The 18,031-nt window shown below is 41.5% G+C and overlaps 1 protein-coding gene across 1 annotated transcript in view; it reads left to right on the forward strand.

Annotated features, from left to right (window-relative positions):
• Positions 1 to 18,031, forward strand: part of npr3 (natriuretic peptide receptor 3) — a gene marked incomplete at both ends in the record, with an annotated part of 63,278 nt that overhangs the window by 42,257 nt on the left and 2,990 nt on the right. Inside the window, 2 exons of the mRNA XM_084551718.1 lie at positions 2,880 to 3,055; positions 14,895 to 15,030. Coding sequence (XP_084407844.1) covers positions 2,880 to 3,055; positions 14,895 to 15,030 — 312 coding nt within the window. The remainder of the gene's footprint in view (positions 1 to 2,879; positions 3,056 to 14,894; positions 15,031 to 18,031) is intronic.

Raw genomic sequence — 18,031 nt, forward strand, 5'->3', positions numbered from 1 at the left:
AATGATCCCAAGCATACCTCAGAGTCCACCAAGGCTTGGTTTCAGAAGAAGCACTGGAAGATACTTGAGTGGCCATCACAATCGCCTGACTTGAACCCCATTGAAATTCTCTGGTGTGATTTGAAAGAGGCGGTTGCAGCACGCAAACGAAGAATATTAGTGGAATGGAGGCCTTTGCCCATGAGGAATGGGCTAAGATTCCCCAGGAACACTGCCAGAAGCTGGTGTCTGGCTATGCAGCACATTTGCAGCAGGTCATAACAGCAAAACTGTGCTTTACTAAGTACTAAAGATGCTTGTCATGGAGGGGTTGAATAATTTTGAGACTGCAGTAGTCATTAAAAATAGCATTTTGTGTTTAATTTGGAGAAACCACTTGTAATATTGGTTGTGTTGAGCTATTTAAATTGTTCTTGTTTGATTTGTTTATTGAAAACAGCTGCTAGTTTTTACATTTTGCCAATAAACCCAATTTACAGTGGGGTTGAATAATTTTGATTGCAACTGTATATTATATAACTAATATGTACAAACATATCTCCTGATGTCTTCATGGGAGAAAAGTAAATATTTATAATACTTGATATGATTTTTTTTTACAGTACAGTAAATAAGTTGCTTGAGAAGAGAAGGCTGATCTAGACCTTGTGCGGTTCATATTGTACTCATTTTATATAGTATGCCAGGAGCCAGACGTCTTGTGCCATTGCTTAACTGAAACACAGTAGCACAGTGTCAATAGGAGGTGAGGCAAGTTGGTTGTATTTTTTGGGGAATATACAGTATAAAACAATTACATGCTAGATGATGATGTACTTGTGGTGTAACCAGGACACGTTTGCCAGGAAACCGTTATCAAAAAAGTTGTATAGAGGCCTGTTTTATCATATTATTTTCTTCAATATGTTCACATTTGTCATGTTTGTTACATATTGTTGATTAGAGTGGAAGTCCCTTAAACAAATTCAGTTTACTTGATTGACTGCTTCATTTCCACAGCCTATTTTCTCTCTAGTGCTTTCTTGTTTTTCTTGAAACATTTTTGAAACATTATATGTACAGTACCAGTTTGGACACACCCTCTCATTTAATGGTTTTTCTTTATTTTCATGACTATTTACATTGTAGATTCTCACTGAAGGCCTCAAAACCATGAAAGAACACATATGGAATTATGTAGTAAACAAAAAAGTGTAAAATATGAATCATATTTGGAGTTATTTCAGAGTCCTCAAAGTAGCCACCCTTTGCTTTGTTGACAGCGCTGCAAACCCTTGGACTTCTCTCAGTGAGCTTCATGATGTAGTCACCTGAAATGGTTTTCACTTCACAGGTGTGCCTTGTCAGGGTTCATCTGTGGAATTTCTTGCCTTCTTAATAGGGTTGGGACCATCAGTTGTGTTGTGCAGAAGTCAGATTGGTACACAGCTGACAGCCCTATTTGACAACTGTTAGAATTCATATTATGGCAAGAACCAATCAGCTAAGTACAGAGAAATGGCAGTCCATCATTACTTTAAGAGCTAAAGGTAAGTCACTCCGGAAAACTGCAAAAACTTTGAATGTGTCCACAAGTGCAGTTGCAAAAACCATAAAGCGCTACGACGAAACTGGCTCACATGAGGACCCCCCCAGGAAAGGAAGACCAAGAGTCACCTCTGCTGCTGAAGATAAATTCATCCGAGTCACCAGCCTCAGAAATCGCAAGTTAACAGCACCTCAGATTAGAGCCCAGATCAATGCCAGAGTTCTAGTAGCAGACACATCTCTACATCAGCTGTTGAGATGAGACTGCGCCAATCAGGGCTTTATGGTCAAATAGCTGCTAGAAAACCACTACTAAGGAAAAGCAACAAGCAGAAGAGATTTGTTTGGGCCAAGAAACACAAGAAATAGACATTAGACCAGTGGAAATCTGTGCTTTGGTCTAATGAGTCCAAATTTGAGATTTTTGGTTACAACCGCCATGTCTTTGTGCAATGCAGAAAAGGTGAACGGATGGTCTCTACATACATGGTTCCAACCGTGAAGCATGGAGGAGTTGGTGTGATGGTGTGGGGGTGCTTTGCTGGTGACACTTTTGGGGATTTATTCAAAATTAAAGGCACACTGAACCAGCATGGCTACCACAGCATCCTACACTATCCCATCCGGTTTGCGTTTAGTTGGACCATCATTTATTTTTCAACAGGACAATGACCCCAAACACACCTCCAGGCTGTGTAAGGGCTATCTGACCAAGAAGGAGAGTGATGGAGTGCTGCACCAGATGACCTGGCCTCCACAGTCACCTGACCTAAACCCAATCAAGATGGTTTGGGATGAGATGGACTGCAGAGTGAAGGCAAAAGGGCCAACAAGTGCTCAGCATCTCTGGGAACTCCTTCAAGACTGTTGGAAAACCATTTCAGGTGACTACCTCATGAAGCTCATCTAGAGAATGCCAAGAGTGTGCAAAGCAGTAATCAAAGCAAAAGGTGGCTATTTTGAAGAATCTAAAATAAGAATCATATTTAGAGTTATTTCACACTTTTTTTGTTTACTACATAATTCCATATATGTTTATTCATAGTTTTGATGCCTTCAGTGAGAATCTACAATGTAAATAATCATGAAAATAAAGAAAAAACATTAGATAAGAGGGTGTGTCCAGACTTTTGACTGGTAGTGTACATACATACTGCATATCATATAAAAGAAAATCCTAATTGGAATGTATGAAATGTGTGCTGACAGCAAATCTTGCCCACTCAGGCAAGTTTGGTCTTACCTGAGAATACAAAGGGAAGTAGGCAAGTAATGATGCCCTTTTGAGCGTAGGGGCCATTATTTTTAATCTGATTTTGTACCTTGTTTTTCCCTGTTAAATGTAATCCCAGGTAATGGTTCTTGGAAGAGAGAAGATAATTATGACAATGATGCAAGGCAAGCCTTCGCTTCTCTGAACACTGTGACACTGCTCAGGACAGTCAAGCCAGAGTTTGAGAACTTCTCCATGGAAATGGAACGGTCCAATGAAAAAAATGGACTTCATGACTGCAAAGACTGTGAAAATGTATGTATGTCTGTCTATCTCACATTAAAAAATATATTTATATTTTCTCAGGTTTGAACACATGTTATGGTGACTCTGGAATGTATGATCAATTGCAGATGCAGATGAGTCAAGTAGTATTTGCCTGGTATGTAGCATATTAGATGTGATGGGGCGGCTGTGGCTCGGTAGCTAGAGAGGGTTGTCCACGAACCCGCGGGTTAGCGGTTCGATCCCCAGAATGTGCCACATGCCGAAGTGTCCTTGAGCAAGACACCGAACCCCCAGTTGCTCCCAGTGCGTGGCACTGGTGTGTGAATGTGTGTGTGCTTGTGTGAGCGAATGGGTAGATGTGTCTATGACTGTAAAGCGCTTTGAGTACCAATAGGTAGAAAAGCGCTATATAAAAGCAAGGCCATTTACCATTACCATTTAGGGTCAAGTGAATGGAAATAAGATAAGAAAGTGAAATCTGTACATTTATTGTATTGATTTTAAATGTTCTTAGGATACAAGATTCAATAACACTTTTGAATCTGGTAGTATGTTTAAATTTGTGTCAAATCCCATGACTTTTGGGTCCCCAAAGGTCACGTACTTTTGGTCTGTATAATTTACTTACCACATTTGAGAAAAACAACAAGCAAGGAGAAGAATAAGAAAAAGGACGGGTGAGAAAAGATAACAGGTTTTGAGGTGTTAGGTCAAAACTGGTTGTTTATATTTTCAACAAATGGTTGCCACCTTTTCTGAAAATTTGTCATGTGACCGTCAGATAGAATATCTTATCTTTAAGGTTACTGGGCTTTAGGGGCAAATGTGGTTATTAGCAATGATGAATAATAATTGGAATGATTATGAATTACCAGAAATTAATTTGAAAGTTAGTTATAATTAATATTTACGGCACCCCACACACCACCTAAATAGATAAATTCAGTCTCAGTTATTCACTGAAATGTGAATAGTGAAGGTGTGAGAGTAAGCACTGACTTCCTCTACCAGTTTTTACCACAACCCGCATAGAAATTACACCAAAATAACCTCTCTTAAAGAAAAACAAATGATAGCTTATTCATAAAAGCTGTCTAATCACAAATAAAGGATAAGAAGGAGCAAAGAAAAATCGAAAGGAGAGGTAAGGTTATGAGGAAGGTGTTGCCTTTAAGAACCAACATTCAATACAGAGCTTTGCCAGTATTTGTTCTGCCCTTCTATAATGAATCGTATTTCTAAGTTCTAAGATTTTGAAAATCAGGTTGCACTGCCAAGACTATATGCATTGTGCATCTGTGAGGGTACAATGTCTGACAAAGTCTCTGAAGCCTGTCAGGTGGTACTGGAAAAAGGAGAATGTTAGCTTCCTGTGGCTATGGCACCAAGGCTTTGTAAAAATCTGCTTATTTAAAGAAGGTGGGATGGTGCTAGGGGTCAGTGCATGTCAGCAGGGATGAGTTGAGCCATGCGTCCCTATGCTGCTATAGCAGTGTAGCAGTATAAGAAGAAAGACTCATGGTCGTGAAGTTTTGGTTGTTCAGCTTGCAGTGGTCACAGGTCACAGTTGGACTTCAGAGGCTCAGAGACAGACTTTTGCTCTGGTTTGTGTCTTCAGAGCACAAAAAGGACAGGCTACTTTCTTTGCTTGGTCACATGATGCACAGCTGCTGATCTTTCCCAATGTTATGGAGAACCACCAGAGTCGACAGTAGAAGGGCTTTAATTCTGCAGGTAAAAGGGAGGTTCTGTTCTGTATGCAAATAAACCATAACATGCAGCTCCTCATACATCAACATGGCAGCATCAGTAATTAACACAAAATGATTGGATCGCCCAGATCAGATCAGATCTTAATGCAAGGTCTGAAAAGCCCCTTTGAGGGGGATAAATTGTGGGGTACCATGGGGATTCTACTGTCATTCATCCAATGAGAGAGGCAAGTCTGACTTGATTGGGTTTCACACCTACTAGTGGTGTAGAGTGAACAAGGTATGTAGGGATTTATCCATCTTGAACTTCCTTTGATTGAGTTTTGGCACAGTTTTTCCTATCCTGCTTTGTGTGTTCCAACAGGACTTTTGTAGTAGCTTGTAGGCCTTTCTCTGTGCCAATGTCTACTTCAGGAGATGTATGCAAGTCCCAACTAGGTGGAACATCCACCCACTACTGTCCATATGATCACAAGTTGGTAGACTGACAATGAAACAAGTAATTTAGTCACCAATCTCTCATGGATAATGGATGATGTATCATGTTGTCTTGTATTATACATATATACAGTATACACCAGTCAGGCATAACATTATGACCACCTAGCTAATATTGTGTAGGTGCCTCCAAAACAGTTTAGACTCATCAGAAAGTGAATGGGGCCTTCTGTGGGTGTCCTGTGAGAGTCTGACAACAGAATGTTGTTAGTGGGGGCTTTTTGGTCCTATGGGTTAAGGGGAGAGTCCTCTGTGGATCAGGCTTGTTCCAGTGCATGATCAGTGTATATCAGTCTGAACATATGTGTCAGTTAGCAAGAGAATATATTTTAACAGGAGGAAACCTTGAGCAGAACCCAGCTCATATGGGGGACCCATCTGCCTGATGCTGGCTATGTAGGGAGAAAGAATAAAGGGATAGAGCATACATTCAGCATATAAACATAACAAACCTGAGAGTACATACTAAGTACCAAATGATACATGGGAGATTCATAATGAATTAAAAGAATACATAGAGCCAGCATCCAAAGTATTCAGTTTAGAAAAGCTCAGTGGGTATACAGAGTGCTCATACCGTTATAAAAGAGAACAGGAGCACAAAAGCAGGAAACTATGTTATCGTCTTTAAATTACAAGTGATTAGGCTGGCATAATATATGAATATATGAGATACTTTAGGCAGATAACTTCTGCATACCATTTAGATAGAAATGGGCAACTGTAAGCAATGAACAATGGGCATGTTGGTACCCACATGAGAAACGTGTTGCGCCACAAGTTGCTGAATCCTATTCCAGACTGGATACACTCACGAAAAGGTGAAGGGAGAAATGAATAGAAAGACACAGAGTAATTGACATGCCATGCAGTAGTAGCACACATGTATGAATAGTAGAGTAGAGGAAATGTGTCACAAAGGGGTTGCAGGGAATGGAGTTTTGGACCCAGATGCAGGACTTCAGAGGCAGGAGTAGGCGAAAAACTATATTTAATTAACAAAAAACAAACTTACAAAAACTAAGGTCGCTGCTGACGTGGCAGGAAATCCAAAGAACAAACAAAAATCAAAAACACTATGAAACTACGACGTGGCATGAAAAACTCTAACATGAACAAAAGCTATGGCAAGATACATGGACAACGTGAAACACTATGACGTGGTAACAAGCAGTAACAAGCAGTATGACGCGACAGGGACAAAGGGGAAGGCAGGGCTATAAATACACACGAGGAGCAGGGGTGACGAGACACAGGTGAAGCAAATCAAGAATTAACACAAGGTGAAACCAATGATCTAATCAAAAGAAAACATGGAGTAACAAAACAGGCAGTCAAGAACTTAGCAAAATAAAACAGGAAACAGAACAGAAAAAAATAAACACTAACCATGACTATGAAAACCAAGAACTTGACAAAATAAAACAGGAAACAGAAAACTTAAACACTAAACCATGACTATGAAAAAATACCAAGACTTAACAAAATACAATAAACAGAAAACCCAAGAAACTAAACCTGTGACTGTGAAAAGACATGACGAAAAGACATGACGGAACTAAACAGAAACCATGACAGAAAACCAAGAACGAAAGACATGACAGAAAACGTGACAGAACATGACAGAAAACCAAGAATGGAGGACATGACAGAAAACATGACAGAACATGACAGAAAACCAAGAATGGAGGACATGACAGGAAACATGACAAAACCTAGACTGAACATGACAAAACCATGACAAAATGCACTGAGTGGATCATGGGAAGTCTCCGATTCCCATTCTACGTTTTTTAAACTCTAGGAACAACAAGTAAACCTGCAATATGAGAGCCAAGTATTGTATGTAAAGAGAAGGATTTTAAAGATTTTATAATCAAAAACTGGAGAAATATGATCTATCTTGCAAATTCTCGTCAAGAACGTCACTACAGCGGTTTGGATTAGCTAGCGCTTTTCAAAGAGCTATTTGAACAACCTGAAAAAATTCACTAGAACAGTTCAGCCTCCAAGTAACTAATTCATGAACTAGTTTTGTTCCTAATGTTCCTAATTCTGATAATGCTGGCCAGGTGAAAGAAGTCACCTGTGCTCACTTGTTTTATGTGCAAATTAAAAGACATATTCGGTCATGCATATCTCCAAGGTTCCTCACTGTAGTACTGGATGCCAAGGTAATACCATCCAGAGTAACTACAGAAGTGGATTCAATTGTTGGTACCCTTCCGTAAAGAATGAAAAACCCATGGTGGTCACTGAAATAACCTGAAACAGACAAAAGTAATAATAAATCCAAATTTATTGAAAATTAAATAATGAGAATCAAAACAATGATTTTGAATTGTCAACAGAATCATTTTAAAAATCAAACTAATGAAACTGGTTGCTTGGTCACAGTAGCTTAGTTGCACATAAAAAAACACTCAATAAAGGCAATAAAATAAAAATAAGTAAAATAAAATAAAAATAGTATAAGAAAATGTACAAATTGGCATATGAACAAATGTAAATGAAATAGATATGGAAGAATATATATATTAAAAAAAAAAAAAAAAACATCCCTCTCACCCTCTTGGGGTGGTATCTGTGTCATCCTCAAGCTCGGGTCCTCTACCAGAGGCCTGGGAGTTTGAGGGTTCTGCGCAGTATCTTAGCTGTTCCTAGGACTGCACTCTTCTGTACTGAGGCTTCTGATGTTGTTCCTGGGATCACCACTCCCCCAGTTTGGGGGTCACTGCCCCGAGTGCTCCTACTACCACGGGGATCACGCTCGCCTTGACCTTCCACATCTGCTCCAGCTGTTCTTTCAACCCTTGGTACTTTTCAACTTTCTCGTGTTCCTTCTTTCTGATGTTGGCGTCTGCTGGTATCGCCACATCTATCACCACCGCCTTCTTCTGCTCTTTGTCTACCACCACTATGTCCGGTTGGTTAGTCAGGACCTGTTTGTCAGTCTGGAAGCTGAAGTCCCACAGCACCTTGGCCCTGTTGTTCTCAACCACCTTCTGTGGTGCGGCCCATTGGGATTTGGGTACTTCCATTCCATACTGGGTACAGATGTTCCTGTACACTATTCCAGCCACTTGCTTGTGTCTCTCCATGTACGCTGACCCGGCTAGCATCTTACACCCTGCTACTATGTGCTGGACTGTCTCAGGGGCATCTTTGCATAGTCTGCACCTTGGATCTGATCTACTCTTGTAGATCTTGGCCTCTATGGCTCTTGTACCTAGGGCCTGTTCTTGTGCTGCCATGATCAGTGCCTCTGTGCTGTCTCTGAGTCCAGCCTTTTCCAGCCATTGGTAGGTCTTCTCGATATCAGCCACTTCTTCAATTTGGCGGTGGTACATGCCATGTAGGGGCTTGTCCCTCCAGGTGATCTGCTCCTCTTCCTCTGCACTATATACGTATATATATATATATATATATATATGCGCACACAGTTATCTGTTACAGAAAGGTGAGTTGTTGTACAGCTGGACTGAGAATGGTATGAAAGAAGTCCTGTAGTGGTCATTGTGGGAGCAGAGCTGGATCAGTCTGTTGGAGAATGAGCTCCGCTGTCCCTCTATTGTCTGGTGTAGTGGATGTGACGGATTGTCCATGATGGAGAGCAGTTTGTCCAGTGTCCTCCTGTCCCTCACTGAGACAAACGTCTCCAACTCACTGCCAATAACTTGACCTTTCGGATCAATATGTCGATCTTACTTATGTCCTTTTTGCTGTTGCTGGTCCCCCAACAAACCACAGCAAAGTAGAGGGCACTCGCAACAAGAGACTGGTAAAAAATCTCCAGCAACTTGCTGCATGTGTTGAAAGACCTAAGTTTCCTCAAGAAGTAGAGTCTGCTCAGGCCCTTCTTGTATACAGCATTGCTGTTGTCTCTCCAGTCTGGAGAGGGTCCAAGACAGGGGCCAAAACGAGTCTCAGCTGAGCCAGAACGAGTCTCTCCAGGACCTTCATGACATGTAACATCAATGCAACCGGTCTGAAGTCGTTGAGGCCAGATGGGAAGGGCTTTTTCCATGGCACCGGTATCCTTTCCAGCTTCAGACTCAGGTTGAAGATGAAGTGCAGGATGCTAGACAGTGTGAAGCGCAAGTCCTCAGAACCCAGGGGTTGACATGGTCTGGGCCTGCTGCCTTGCCTTGCTTGACTCACTCCAGCTGTCTTCTGACCTGGCCAGACGTCACAGTCATAGGGCTGGTCTTCTCAGTGGGGGTGGGAGTTGAGGGGAGAGCAGAGGTGATAGGCAGGAAGGGGTCTGTGGTGAGTTGTTGATTGGCCACCTGGGAGGGTGTAAAGACTGGAGTGATGGGGGGTGGAGGGCCAGCAGGGGGTCCAGTGCTGAATCTATTGAAAAAGGCATTAAGCTCGTTGGCTCTGTCTGGGCCGCCGTCCTGTTGCTTGGCTTTGATGTTGAAACCAGTGATCAACTTCATGCCCCTCCACACATCCCGGGTGTTGTTCTGCTGGAGCTTGGCCTCCAGCTTCCTCCTGTAGGAGTCCTAACACTCCCTCAGCTTGACCTTGAGTTGCCACTGTATCTTCTTCAACTCGTCCTTATCTCCAGATCTGAAAGCCTGCTTCTTCATGTTCAGCAGATCCTTCAGCTGGCTGGTGATCCGGGGCTTGTTGTTAGGATAACAGCGGACCGTCCTTGTAGGGATTGCTGTATCCTCACAGAAGTTGATATAGTCTGTGATACAGTCCGTCATGCTGTCTGTGTCAATTTCTGGACCTGTTGACAGGTATTTTGACCCACTCCCACAAACTGCTCCAGCTGTCTCAGGTTTAAAATGTGCCTTCTCCAGATAGCACATTTCAACTTCATCCACAGCTGTTCAATAGGATCGTGTACAAAGACTTGTGTGGATTTCCTACTGAAATGTGGCGCACGCTCAGATCCAGAAGCTCATTTCTTTTGTACATCCTAATCAACGTGGAATTGAGCGCACATGTTGTACCCGACCCCTCCCTATCCACGCCCCTTTTAAATATGCAAATTATATTTAAATTGGCCCTCCACCTGAGATTCCCCTCTCTGCACGATCAGAAAATGAAAACATAAGAATGAGTAAGACGGGAAAAAAAGAAGAAAGCAAATTGGAGACACTAGTCACTGGAGTGGAGGTGCGCAAAATTGTACTCTTTGGCAGCTGTCCTCCACGCGCCACAATGTTGGTTAATTGCATTTGCGCATCACATATGATCTGTACATTGATCGAATGGAAATGTTTCCTGTTGACATATTCAAATTCATCATGTGATAGCAATTTTATAGCAATGTGTGTACAGTTGATAACTCCGATTACATTCAGAAAACCGTCTCCTGCTGCAGATTGCGCTTTAATGTTGACCTGTTCAGATGCATTGTATGGGAATTTGATATACAGTTGACACCAGATGTTTACATACACTGTGTTAAAAGACACATAAACCTTTTTCCTCACTGTCTGAAGTTAAATCAGACTAAACCTCTCCTGTTTTAGGTCAGTTAGGATTACTAAAATTATTTCTATTTGCTGAATGCCACAATAATGAGAGGGAGAATTTCTTAGAGAATTTTTTATTACTTTCTTCAAAGTCAGAAGTTTACATACACAAAGATTACTATGTCTTTAAACAATGAAGGAAAGCCCTGATGATGATGTCATGGCTTTGGAAGCTTCTGATAGGTTAACAGACAACATTTGAGTTGATTGGAGGCACACCTGTGGATGTATTTTAAGGCTACACCTCAAACACACTGCTTCCTTGTTTGACATCATGGGAAAATCAAAAGAAATCAGCCAAGATATCAGGAAGAGAATTGTGGTGCTCCACAAGACTGGTTCATCCTTGGGTACAATTTCCAGATGCTTGAAGGTGCCACGTTCATCTGTTCAAACAATTATACACAAGTATAGACACCATGGGAATGTCCAGCCATCATACCGCTCAGGAAGGAGACGGATTCTATGTCCCACAGATGAACGTGTTTTGGTCCAAAACGTGCGAATCAACCCCAGAACAAAAGCTAAAGACCTTGTCAAGATGATGGCTGAAGCTGGTAACAGAGTGTCATTCTCCACAGTGAAACGAGTCCTGTACCAACATGGGCTGAAAGGCCACTCAGCGAGGAAGAAGCCATTACTCCAAAAGAAACATAAAAAAGACAGTTTACAGTTTGCAAATACACACAGGGACAAAGACCTTAATTTTTGGAGACATGTCCTGTGGTCTGATGAAACTAATTTTGAACTGTTTGGCCATAATGGCCATCGTTACATTTGGAGGAAAAAGGGGGAAGCTTGGAAGCCTGAGAACACCATCCCAACTGTGAAGTATGGAAGTGGTAGCATCATGTTGTGGGGCTGTTTTACCGCAGGAGGAACTGGTGCACTTCATAGAATAGACGGCATCATGAGGAAAGAACATTATGTGGAAATATTGAAGCAACATCTCAAGACATCAGCCAGGAAGTTAAAGCTTAGGTGCAAATGGGTCTTCCAAATGGACAATGACCCTAAGCATACTGCCAATGTAGTTACAAAGTGGCTTAAGGACAACAAAATCAATGTTTTGGAGTGGCCATCACAAAGCCTCGATCTCAATCCCACAGAAAATTTGTGGTCAGATCTGAAAAGGCGTGTGCGAGCGAGGTGGCCTACAACCCTGACTCAGTTACACAAGTTCTGTCAGGAGGAATGGACCAGAACTCCAGCAGACTATTGTGAGAAGCTTGTAGAAGGATACCCAAAACATTTGACCCAAGTCATACAGTTTAAAGGCAATGCTACCAAATACTAAGGAAATGTATGTAAACTTCTGACTTTGAAGAAAGTAATAAAAAATTCTCTAAGAAATTGTCTCTCTCATTATTGTGGCATTTAGCAAATAGAAATAATTTTGGTAATCCTAAGTGGCCTAAAACAGGATAGGTTTAGTCTGATTTAACTTCAGACAGTGAGGAAAAAAGGTTTATGTGTCTTTTAACACAGTGTATGTAAACATCTGGTTTCAACTGTACCTGGCTGACATGCGGATAATTCCATCCCACACGGCTTGCACATTTATTTATTATGACAGTTTCCCAGCATCACCTCTAAGTGTCGCCAAAGGATCAACAGCTGTAGAATCCAGTGTACGCCAACCATGAAGTTGCAATGAGGCACGTACATGTTCGCAGTCATTTCATTCTTGATACATCTGAACTTTTCCGTGAACAAGAACGTACGAAACGTTTTTGTGCGCACGCACCCTTCGTACATCAGGCCCCAGGACTCATGGCAGGCCACTTTATAATAGTCCAGTGTTATGTTCTAAGCCATTCTTGGGTGTTTTTAGCTGTTTTGGGTCATATTCCTTTGGAGGACAAATGACCTACGACTAATACCAAGGTTCTTGACACTGTGTAGCACATTTCACTCCAGAAAGACTCGATAGTCTTGAGATTGCACTGTACACTGCACAGATTCAAACCCCCCTCTGCCAGATGCAGCAAAGCAGCCCCAGAACATAACGAGCCTCCTCCAGGTTTCACAGTAGGTACAGTGTTCTTTTGTTTATATGCTTAATTTCTGCATCTGTGAACAGCTGATGTGACTTTCCAAAAAGTCCCAGTTTTTTCTCATCTGTCCAAAAGTTTGTGGTTTGTCAATATGCATTTACGCAAATTCCAACCCAACAACAGAGTCCTCCTCTGTCGTCCTACATTAGGTCCTTTGGCTATGGATCTAAGGTATGAATAACTCAAATATACTACAAAAGAAGTAAACCAAAATGTTAACCAACCAAAAAATTTAGAAATATGCTTCAAAATTGAATAATGTGGTACCACTTCACACTTCTTCCAGTTAAATTCCCTTGAGGCCATTCAGAATTGTTTGTCCTTTTGATTTAAACTCTTTCACTCGAAGTTTTATCTTTGGTTGCCAGCCATGAGTTTCTTAATGAGGTGAGCTTTTGGTTTACTTGGGGCCAAGCACGAAAAAATAACCTGAGTCTCAGGAGGAAGAAAAGTACCATAAAAAAATCTAATGTGGTCCTCAGCTGGATTTCCTACTGCTCTCTGTGAATGGTGAACACCCACACATCAGCAATGGCAGTGATGACCACGATGAAGTGAGACAGATTGATCCAGGATAATTCACACAATTTGCCAAAGTTCCTCCCGAAATCGTCTCCACATAGCTACTCTCTTTTAATTCTCTGTCGACTAACCTTTCAGTAGGTCTATAGGCTAAAGTTCATGTAGGTCTTATGTGGAATATTTTCCCACTCATTTCATCGACAACCACCTGTCTGAGCTGCGTGAGCTGCCATGTTGAGGGAAGATGGGGTACTGCGTTCTGCGCAGTTGTACACTGGCGTCTGTGCGTGAGGTGTTTAATTAGCGTCTGTAAATAACGACATCTACCGATGCATTAGAGGCATTTAGGGAGCATCAGTAATTAACAATATCTATTGAAAATAACCTGGGTCACACTTGTCTATATCACTTTTCTATAGTTTTGTTTCTAATCTCCTGAGACAACTCTCTCCTTAGCTTTCTGTGGTCCATGTTCAGTGTGGTACACACCATCATACCAAACAGAACAGTGATTACTTTTCACCCTTTAAATAGGCAGACTGAGTCATGACAAGTTTGAAGACAACTGTGGTGCCATTTACAGGACACACCTTAGTTTAACGTGTCCCTATCTTAAAATTATTTTCAATTTTTAATATTGCCTTGGGGAAGCATGTACAAGGTGAAAAGTATTGGTCCTAGCACAGAACACTGTAGAAGTCTGACAGTCTGATATTTTGTATAAATAGAAAAATCATCATTGACATGGACACATTGGAATTTATCTGATAAGTAAAATTCAAGCCAGCAGTAGGTAATTGATGAAGTTAGCTCAGAGAGATCTATTGGAGAAGAGTGGTCTAAATACAGTTTAGTTCCAAGAGATTTCTCTAATGCTACTCCACTTGTAGATATATCTTTGAAAGTTGTGGGAACGTGTCTTGAATTCTCTCTATTAGCATACAATTTAGTAAGAAAAAAAGCTCATGAAGTCATTACTACTAGTAGCTAAAGAAATAGATGGCTCAACAGAGCTACTGCATTTTTTTTCAGTATGACTACAGTGCTGAAAAGACCTTTGGGGTTGTTTTTGTTTTCCTCTGTTAATGACAAATAAAGTTCGTAATGCAGTTCCAGCATTACGGAGAGCTTTTTTATATGTAGCTAAACAATATTTCCATCAGTTTGTGGAGTAGTAAAGTTTTGATATCTCCTCTTCATTTTATACACACATGACGCTGAAAAAAATAATAAAGGAATTATTTCCTTATATGACAGTATTTAAAACAGCATCAACTGTAATGAAAATTGTTTCCAACTTCTGTATTGTCCATCATGTAAATTTAAACATTATTTGGAAATGGTCAGAAATAGTGTAAGCGGTCTGTGACCTGTGTTGGCTAGATGTTTTTTAAAGTAATTATTTGAAATACTTTCAGATTCAATTGGGAGGGACCAAGTGTCCCCTGGGAGCCTTGTTGTCAATGGCAGATCTGCGTTAATATAAATCAATTGACATCATGCATCCCATGTAATTTATGGCCGTAACAGCACAATCAGTACAATGAGTTCTTATTCTTTATGATTATGTGCTTCATGTCAGGTAAACATGTATGTTGAGGGATTCCATGATGCCATGTTGCTGTATGCAATAGCCTTGCGTGAAGCCATGAAAGATGGATACAGCAAGAAGAATGGGAGTGAGATCACCTCACGCATGTGGAACAGAAAATTTGAAGGTAAAACACACTCATTGCACTAGACAACCAATGTTAATATGATATGGTAAAAATGTAATTTATGGTAATTAATAACTGATGATATCATAGGATTTCATAGGCATGGACTGTTAGATCAAATATCAGTGTTATACAATGTTATAACTTAAAATTTTGACACATACACAAGAATCTGAATCTTGCTGTTGGGCATAGATGGCCTGTGGGTTTACACAAAGCATGCTGTCAACCTGCTGTGGTTGTGCCAAAATAATGTTGCTTGAGTTTATGATATATCCAAAAAGGGTTCAAAAAAGGCAACTGTACTTGAAGAGTTTCTTGAGAAGACGTTTCACCACTCACCCGAGTAGCTTCTTCAGTTCTAGGGGACTGGTGGGAAGTCTGAGGTTTAAATAGGAACTCTTACTGAAACTTGCTTGTTGTGTTAACAACCACAAGTTTATGCTGTTCAGTGCAGTGAGGAGTGTACAGACTTATACATTGGGGAAACCAAACAACCCATCCATAAATGCATGTACCAACACAGGAGAGCCAGCTCATCAGGAAACGATTCAGCGGTCCACCTACACCTGAAGGACAAAGGGCACTCTTTTGAAGACAACAACGTCCTAATCTTAGCCAGAGAAGGCCGATGGTTTAAAAGAGGAGTAAAGGAAGCCATCTATGTCAGACTGGAAAAACCTTCACTAAACAGAGGAGGTGGACTGAGATTTAATCTGCCATCTATTTACAATACAGTTTTAACTTCTGTCCCCAAAAAGTTTCAACCCCATTCACACCTCGTCACTGGAGCCCCTGACGGACAAGAGTCGTTAGAGCACCATTCATAGGGAAGAGGACGGAGACAAAAACAGTCCCCCTTCAACGACAGGTAAGTACCCAACCGTTAATGGAAATTAGCTGCACCGGTTTCTGGTTGTTAACACAACAAGCAGGTTTCAGTAGGAGTTCCTATTTAAACCTCAGACTTCCCATCAGTCCCCTAGAACTGAAGAAGCTACTCGGATGAGTGGTGAAACGTCTTCTCAAAAAATTCTACAAGTCCAGTTGCCTTTTTTGAACCTTTTTTGGATATACCATGACCTGGATGACTGAGAACCTTCACAGACATATTGAGTTTATGATCACAGTCAAACTAGTTCCAAAGCGGTTCGGACTGGGGACTGCAGGGGTCACCTCAGCACTATAGGGCTGCTTTGACACTATTGATTGGAAGACATACAGCAATCAGATTGAATTGCAGGAGTATGCAGACACAGTGATTCCATACATTAAGTGCATGAATGATGTGACTGAATTGAAAAACCATCACCGTGCGTGCCAACAACCATGGCTGACTGGTACGCTCTCTGCTCAAAATCCAGGATACTGCTTTCAGATCAAGAGACAGAGAATCCCTCAGAACAGCTAGGACTAACCTGGCCCATGCCATCAGGGAGGCAAAACAGCAGCTCACCATGAGCTATGAAACCATTTTACCAACACTAGAGATACACGGTATCTGTGGAGAATAGTACAGACCACCAGAGATACAAATCACCACCGCAAATCAGTGACAGTGAGCGCTGAACCAACGCTGAAACAAGAGCTGAACCAAGCCATGCTCATAAGAGTCTTAAGGTTCTCTTTCCTCAGCTGATGTGAAGAAGACCCAGTCCAGGATCAGCTCCCACAAGGCCGCTGGACCAGACAATATACCTTGGAGGTACTGAAAGACCGTCCAGAACAGCAGAAAAAGGTCTTCACAGACGTCTTCCATATCTCGCTTGGACAAGTTTTGGTACCCAAGTGCTTCAAGTCCTCCATCATCATTTCAGTCCCAAAGAAATTACCTGCAGAGTGCTTGAATGTCCTCTCGTACTGACACTGATCCAACCATGAGTACTTTGAAGGGCTAGTCATGCAGCGGACCTGGACCCCTTTGAGTTTGCCTACTGTTCTAACAGATTCACAGATGACACAGTATCCCTGACTCTGAATCTAGTCTTGACATACCTGGAAAAGAAGCTGCATCTACAGAGTCTTAGAATGCTGTTCATAGATTACAGTTGTTACTTTACAGGAAGAAAAGCAGAGGGGAAAGGACACAGCCTTGAGTGGAACCTGTGCTGATGGTCCATGAGTCTGAAGAAGGTTTTCACAGCTTCATGTGTTGCCTCCTGTCCAACAGGAAGTGTGTGATCCATCTGTGGGTGGAGTCAGGCACACACTAGGAGAGCTTGTCCTGCAGCAAGGCCACGTTGATGGTGTTAAAGGTGGAGCTGAAATCTAAAAACACAAGGCATAGGATTCTTAAAAAGTCTGTTAACCTCTCTCTAGAATAGATAGAGTTGTCCTTGTGTTGGAGGAGAAAGGGTCCCTGTTGTCTTTCAAAACAGCAGTAAAACTTCATTCAGACTGTTGACTTTAGCGCTGTAGTTGTCTGTTTCTGTCTGTGCCCTGTCCAGACAGAAGCAGAGTCATTAGCTGAAAATTATTGTTGGAGTTTCTCAGAGTAGAGCTGTTTAGCTTCTCTTATCACCTTCCTAAACCTTCACTTTGCCACCCTGTATTTGTCTCTGTCCCCAGTCCTCATTAAGGTTTGCTGCAAATAAAGGTTTATCATTGTTGTAAATCACCCTGGGATGTGGTGGCACACAGCTGTGCTCACAGAAGCTGACATATGAAGCCACAGCCCCTGTGTTCTCTTCCAGACTATTGGTACGCGTTTTTATTATGTCACAGTCATTACAGTCCAAACACACCTGAAGATCCTCCACAGCCTCTCTTGTCCACTGTTTCGATGTCCTCACAACAGGTTTAAAGAGTCTTTCTAACTGCAGGGATCCGATGGACAATGATAGGCCCTAATCCTCTTGTTGACAACAGTAACTGTGTTGTTAACCCCACAAACATCATGTGAGTTGTTGGCTTCAACAGGGTTAAGATGTGAAAGGGTGAGATGTGAAAGATACGGTGTCTGGAGAGAAATTGCATTTTAATTGCCTGATGGACTTAGGTT

This window comes from Chelon labrosus, assembly GCF_963514085.1.
Source record: "Chelon labrosus genome assembly, chromosome: 9".
Taxonomy (NCBI): Eukaryota; Metazoa; Chordata; class Actinopteri; order Mugiliformes; family Mugilidae; genus Chelon; species Chelon labrosus.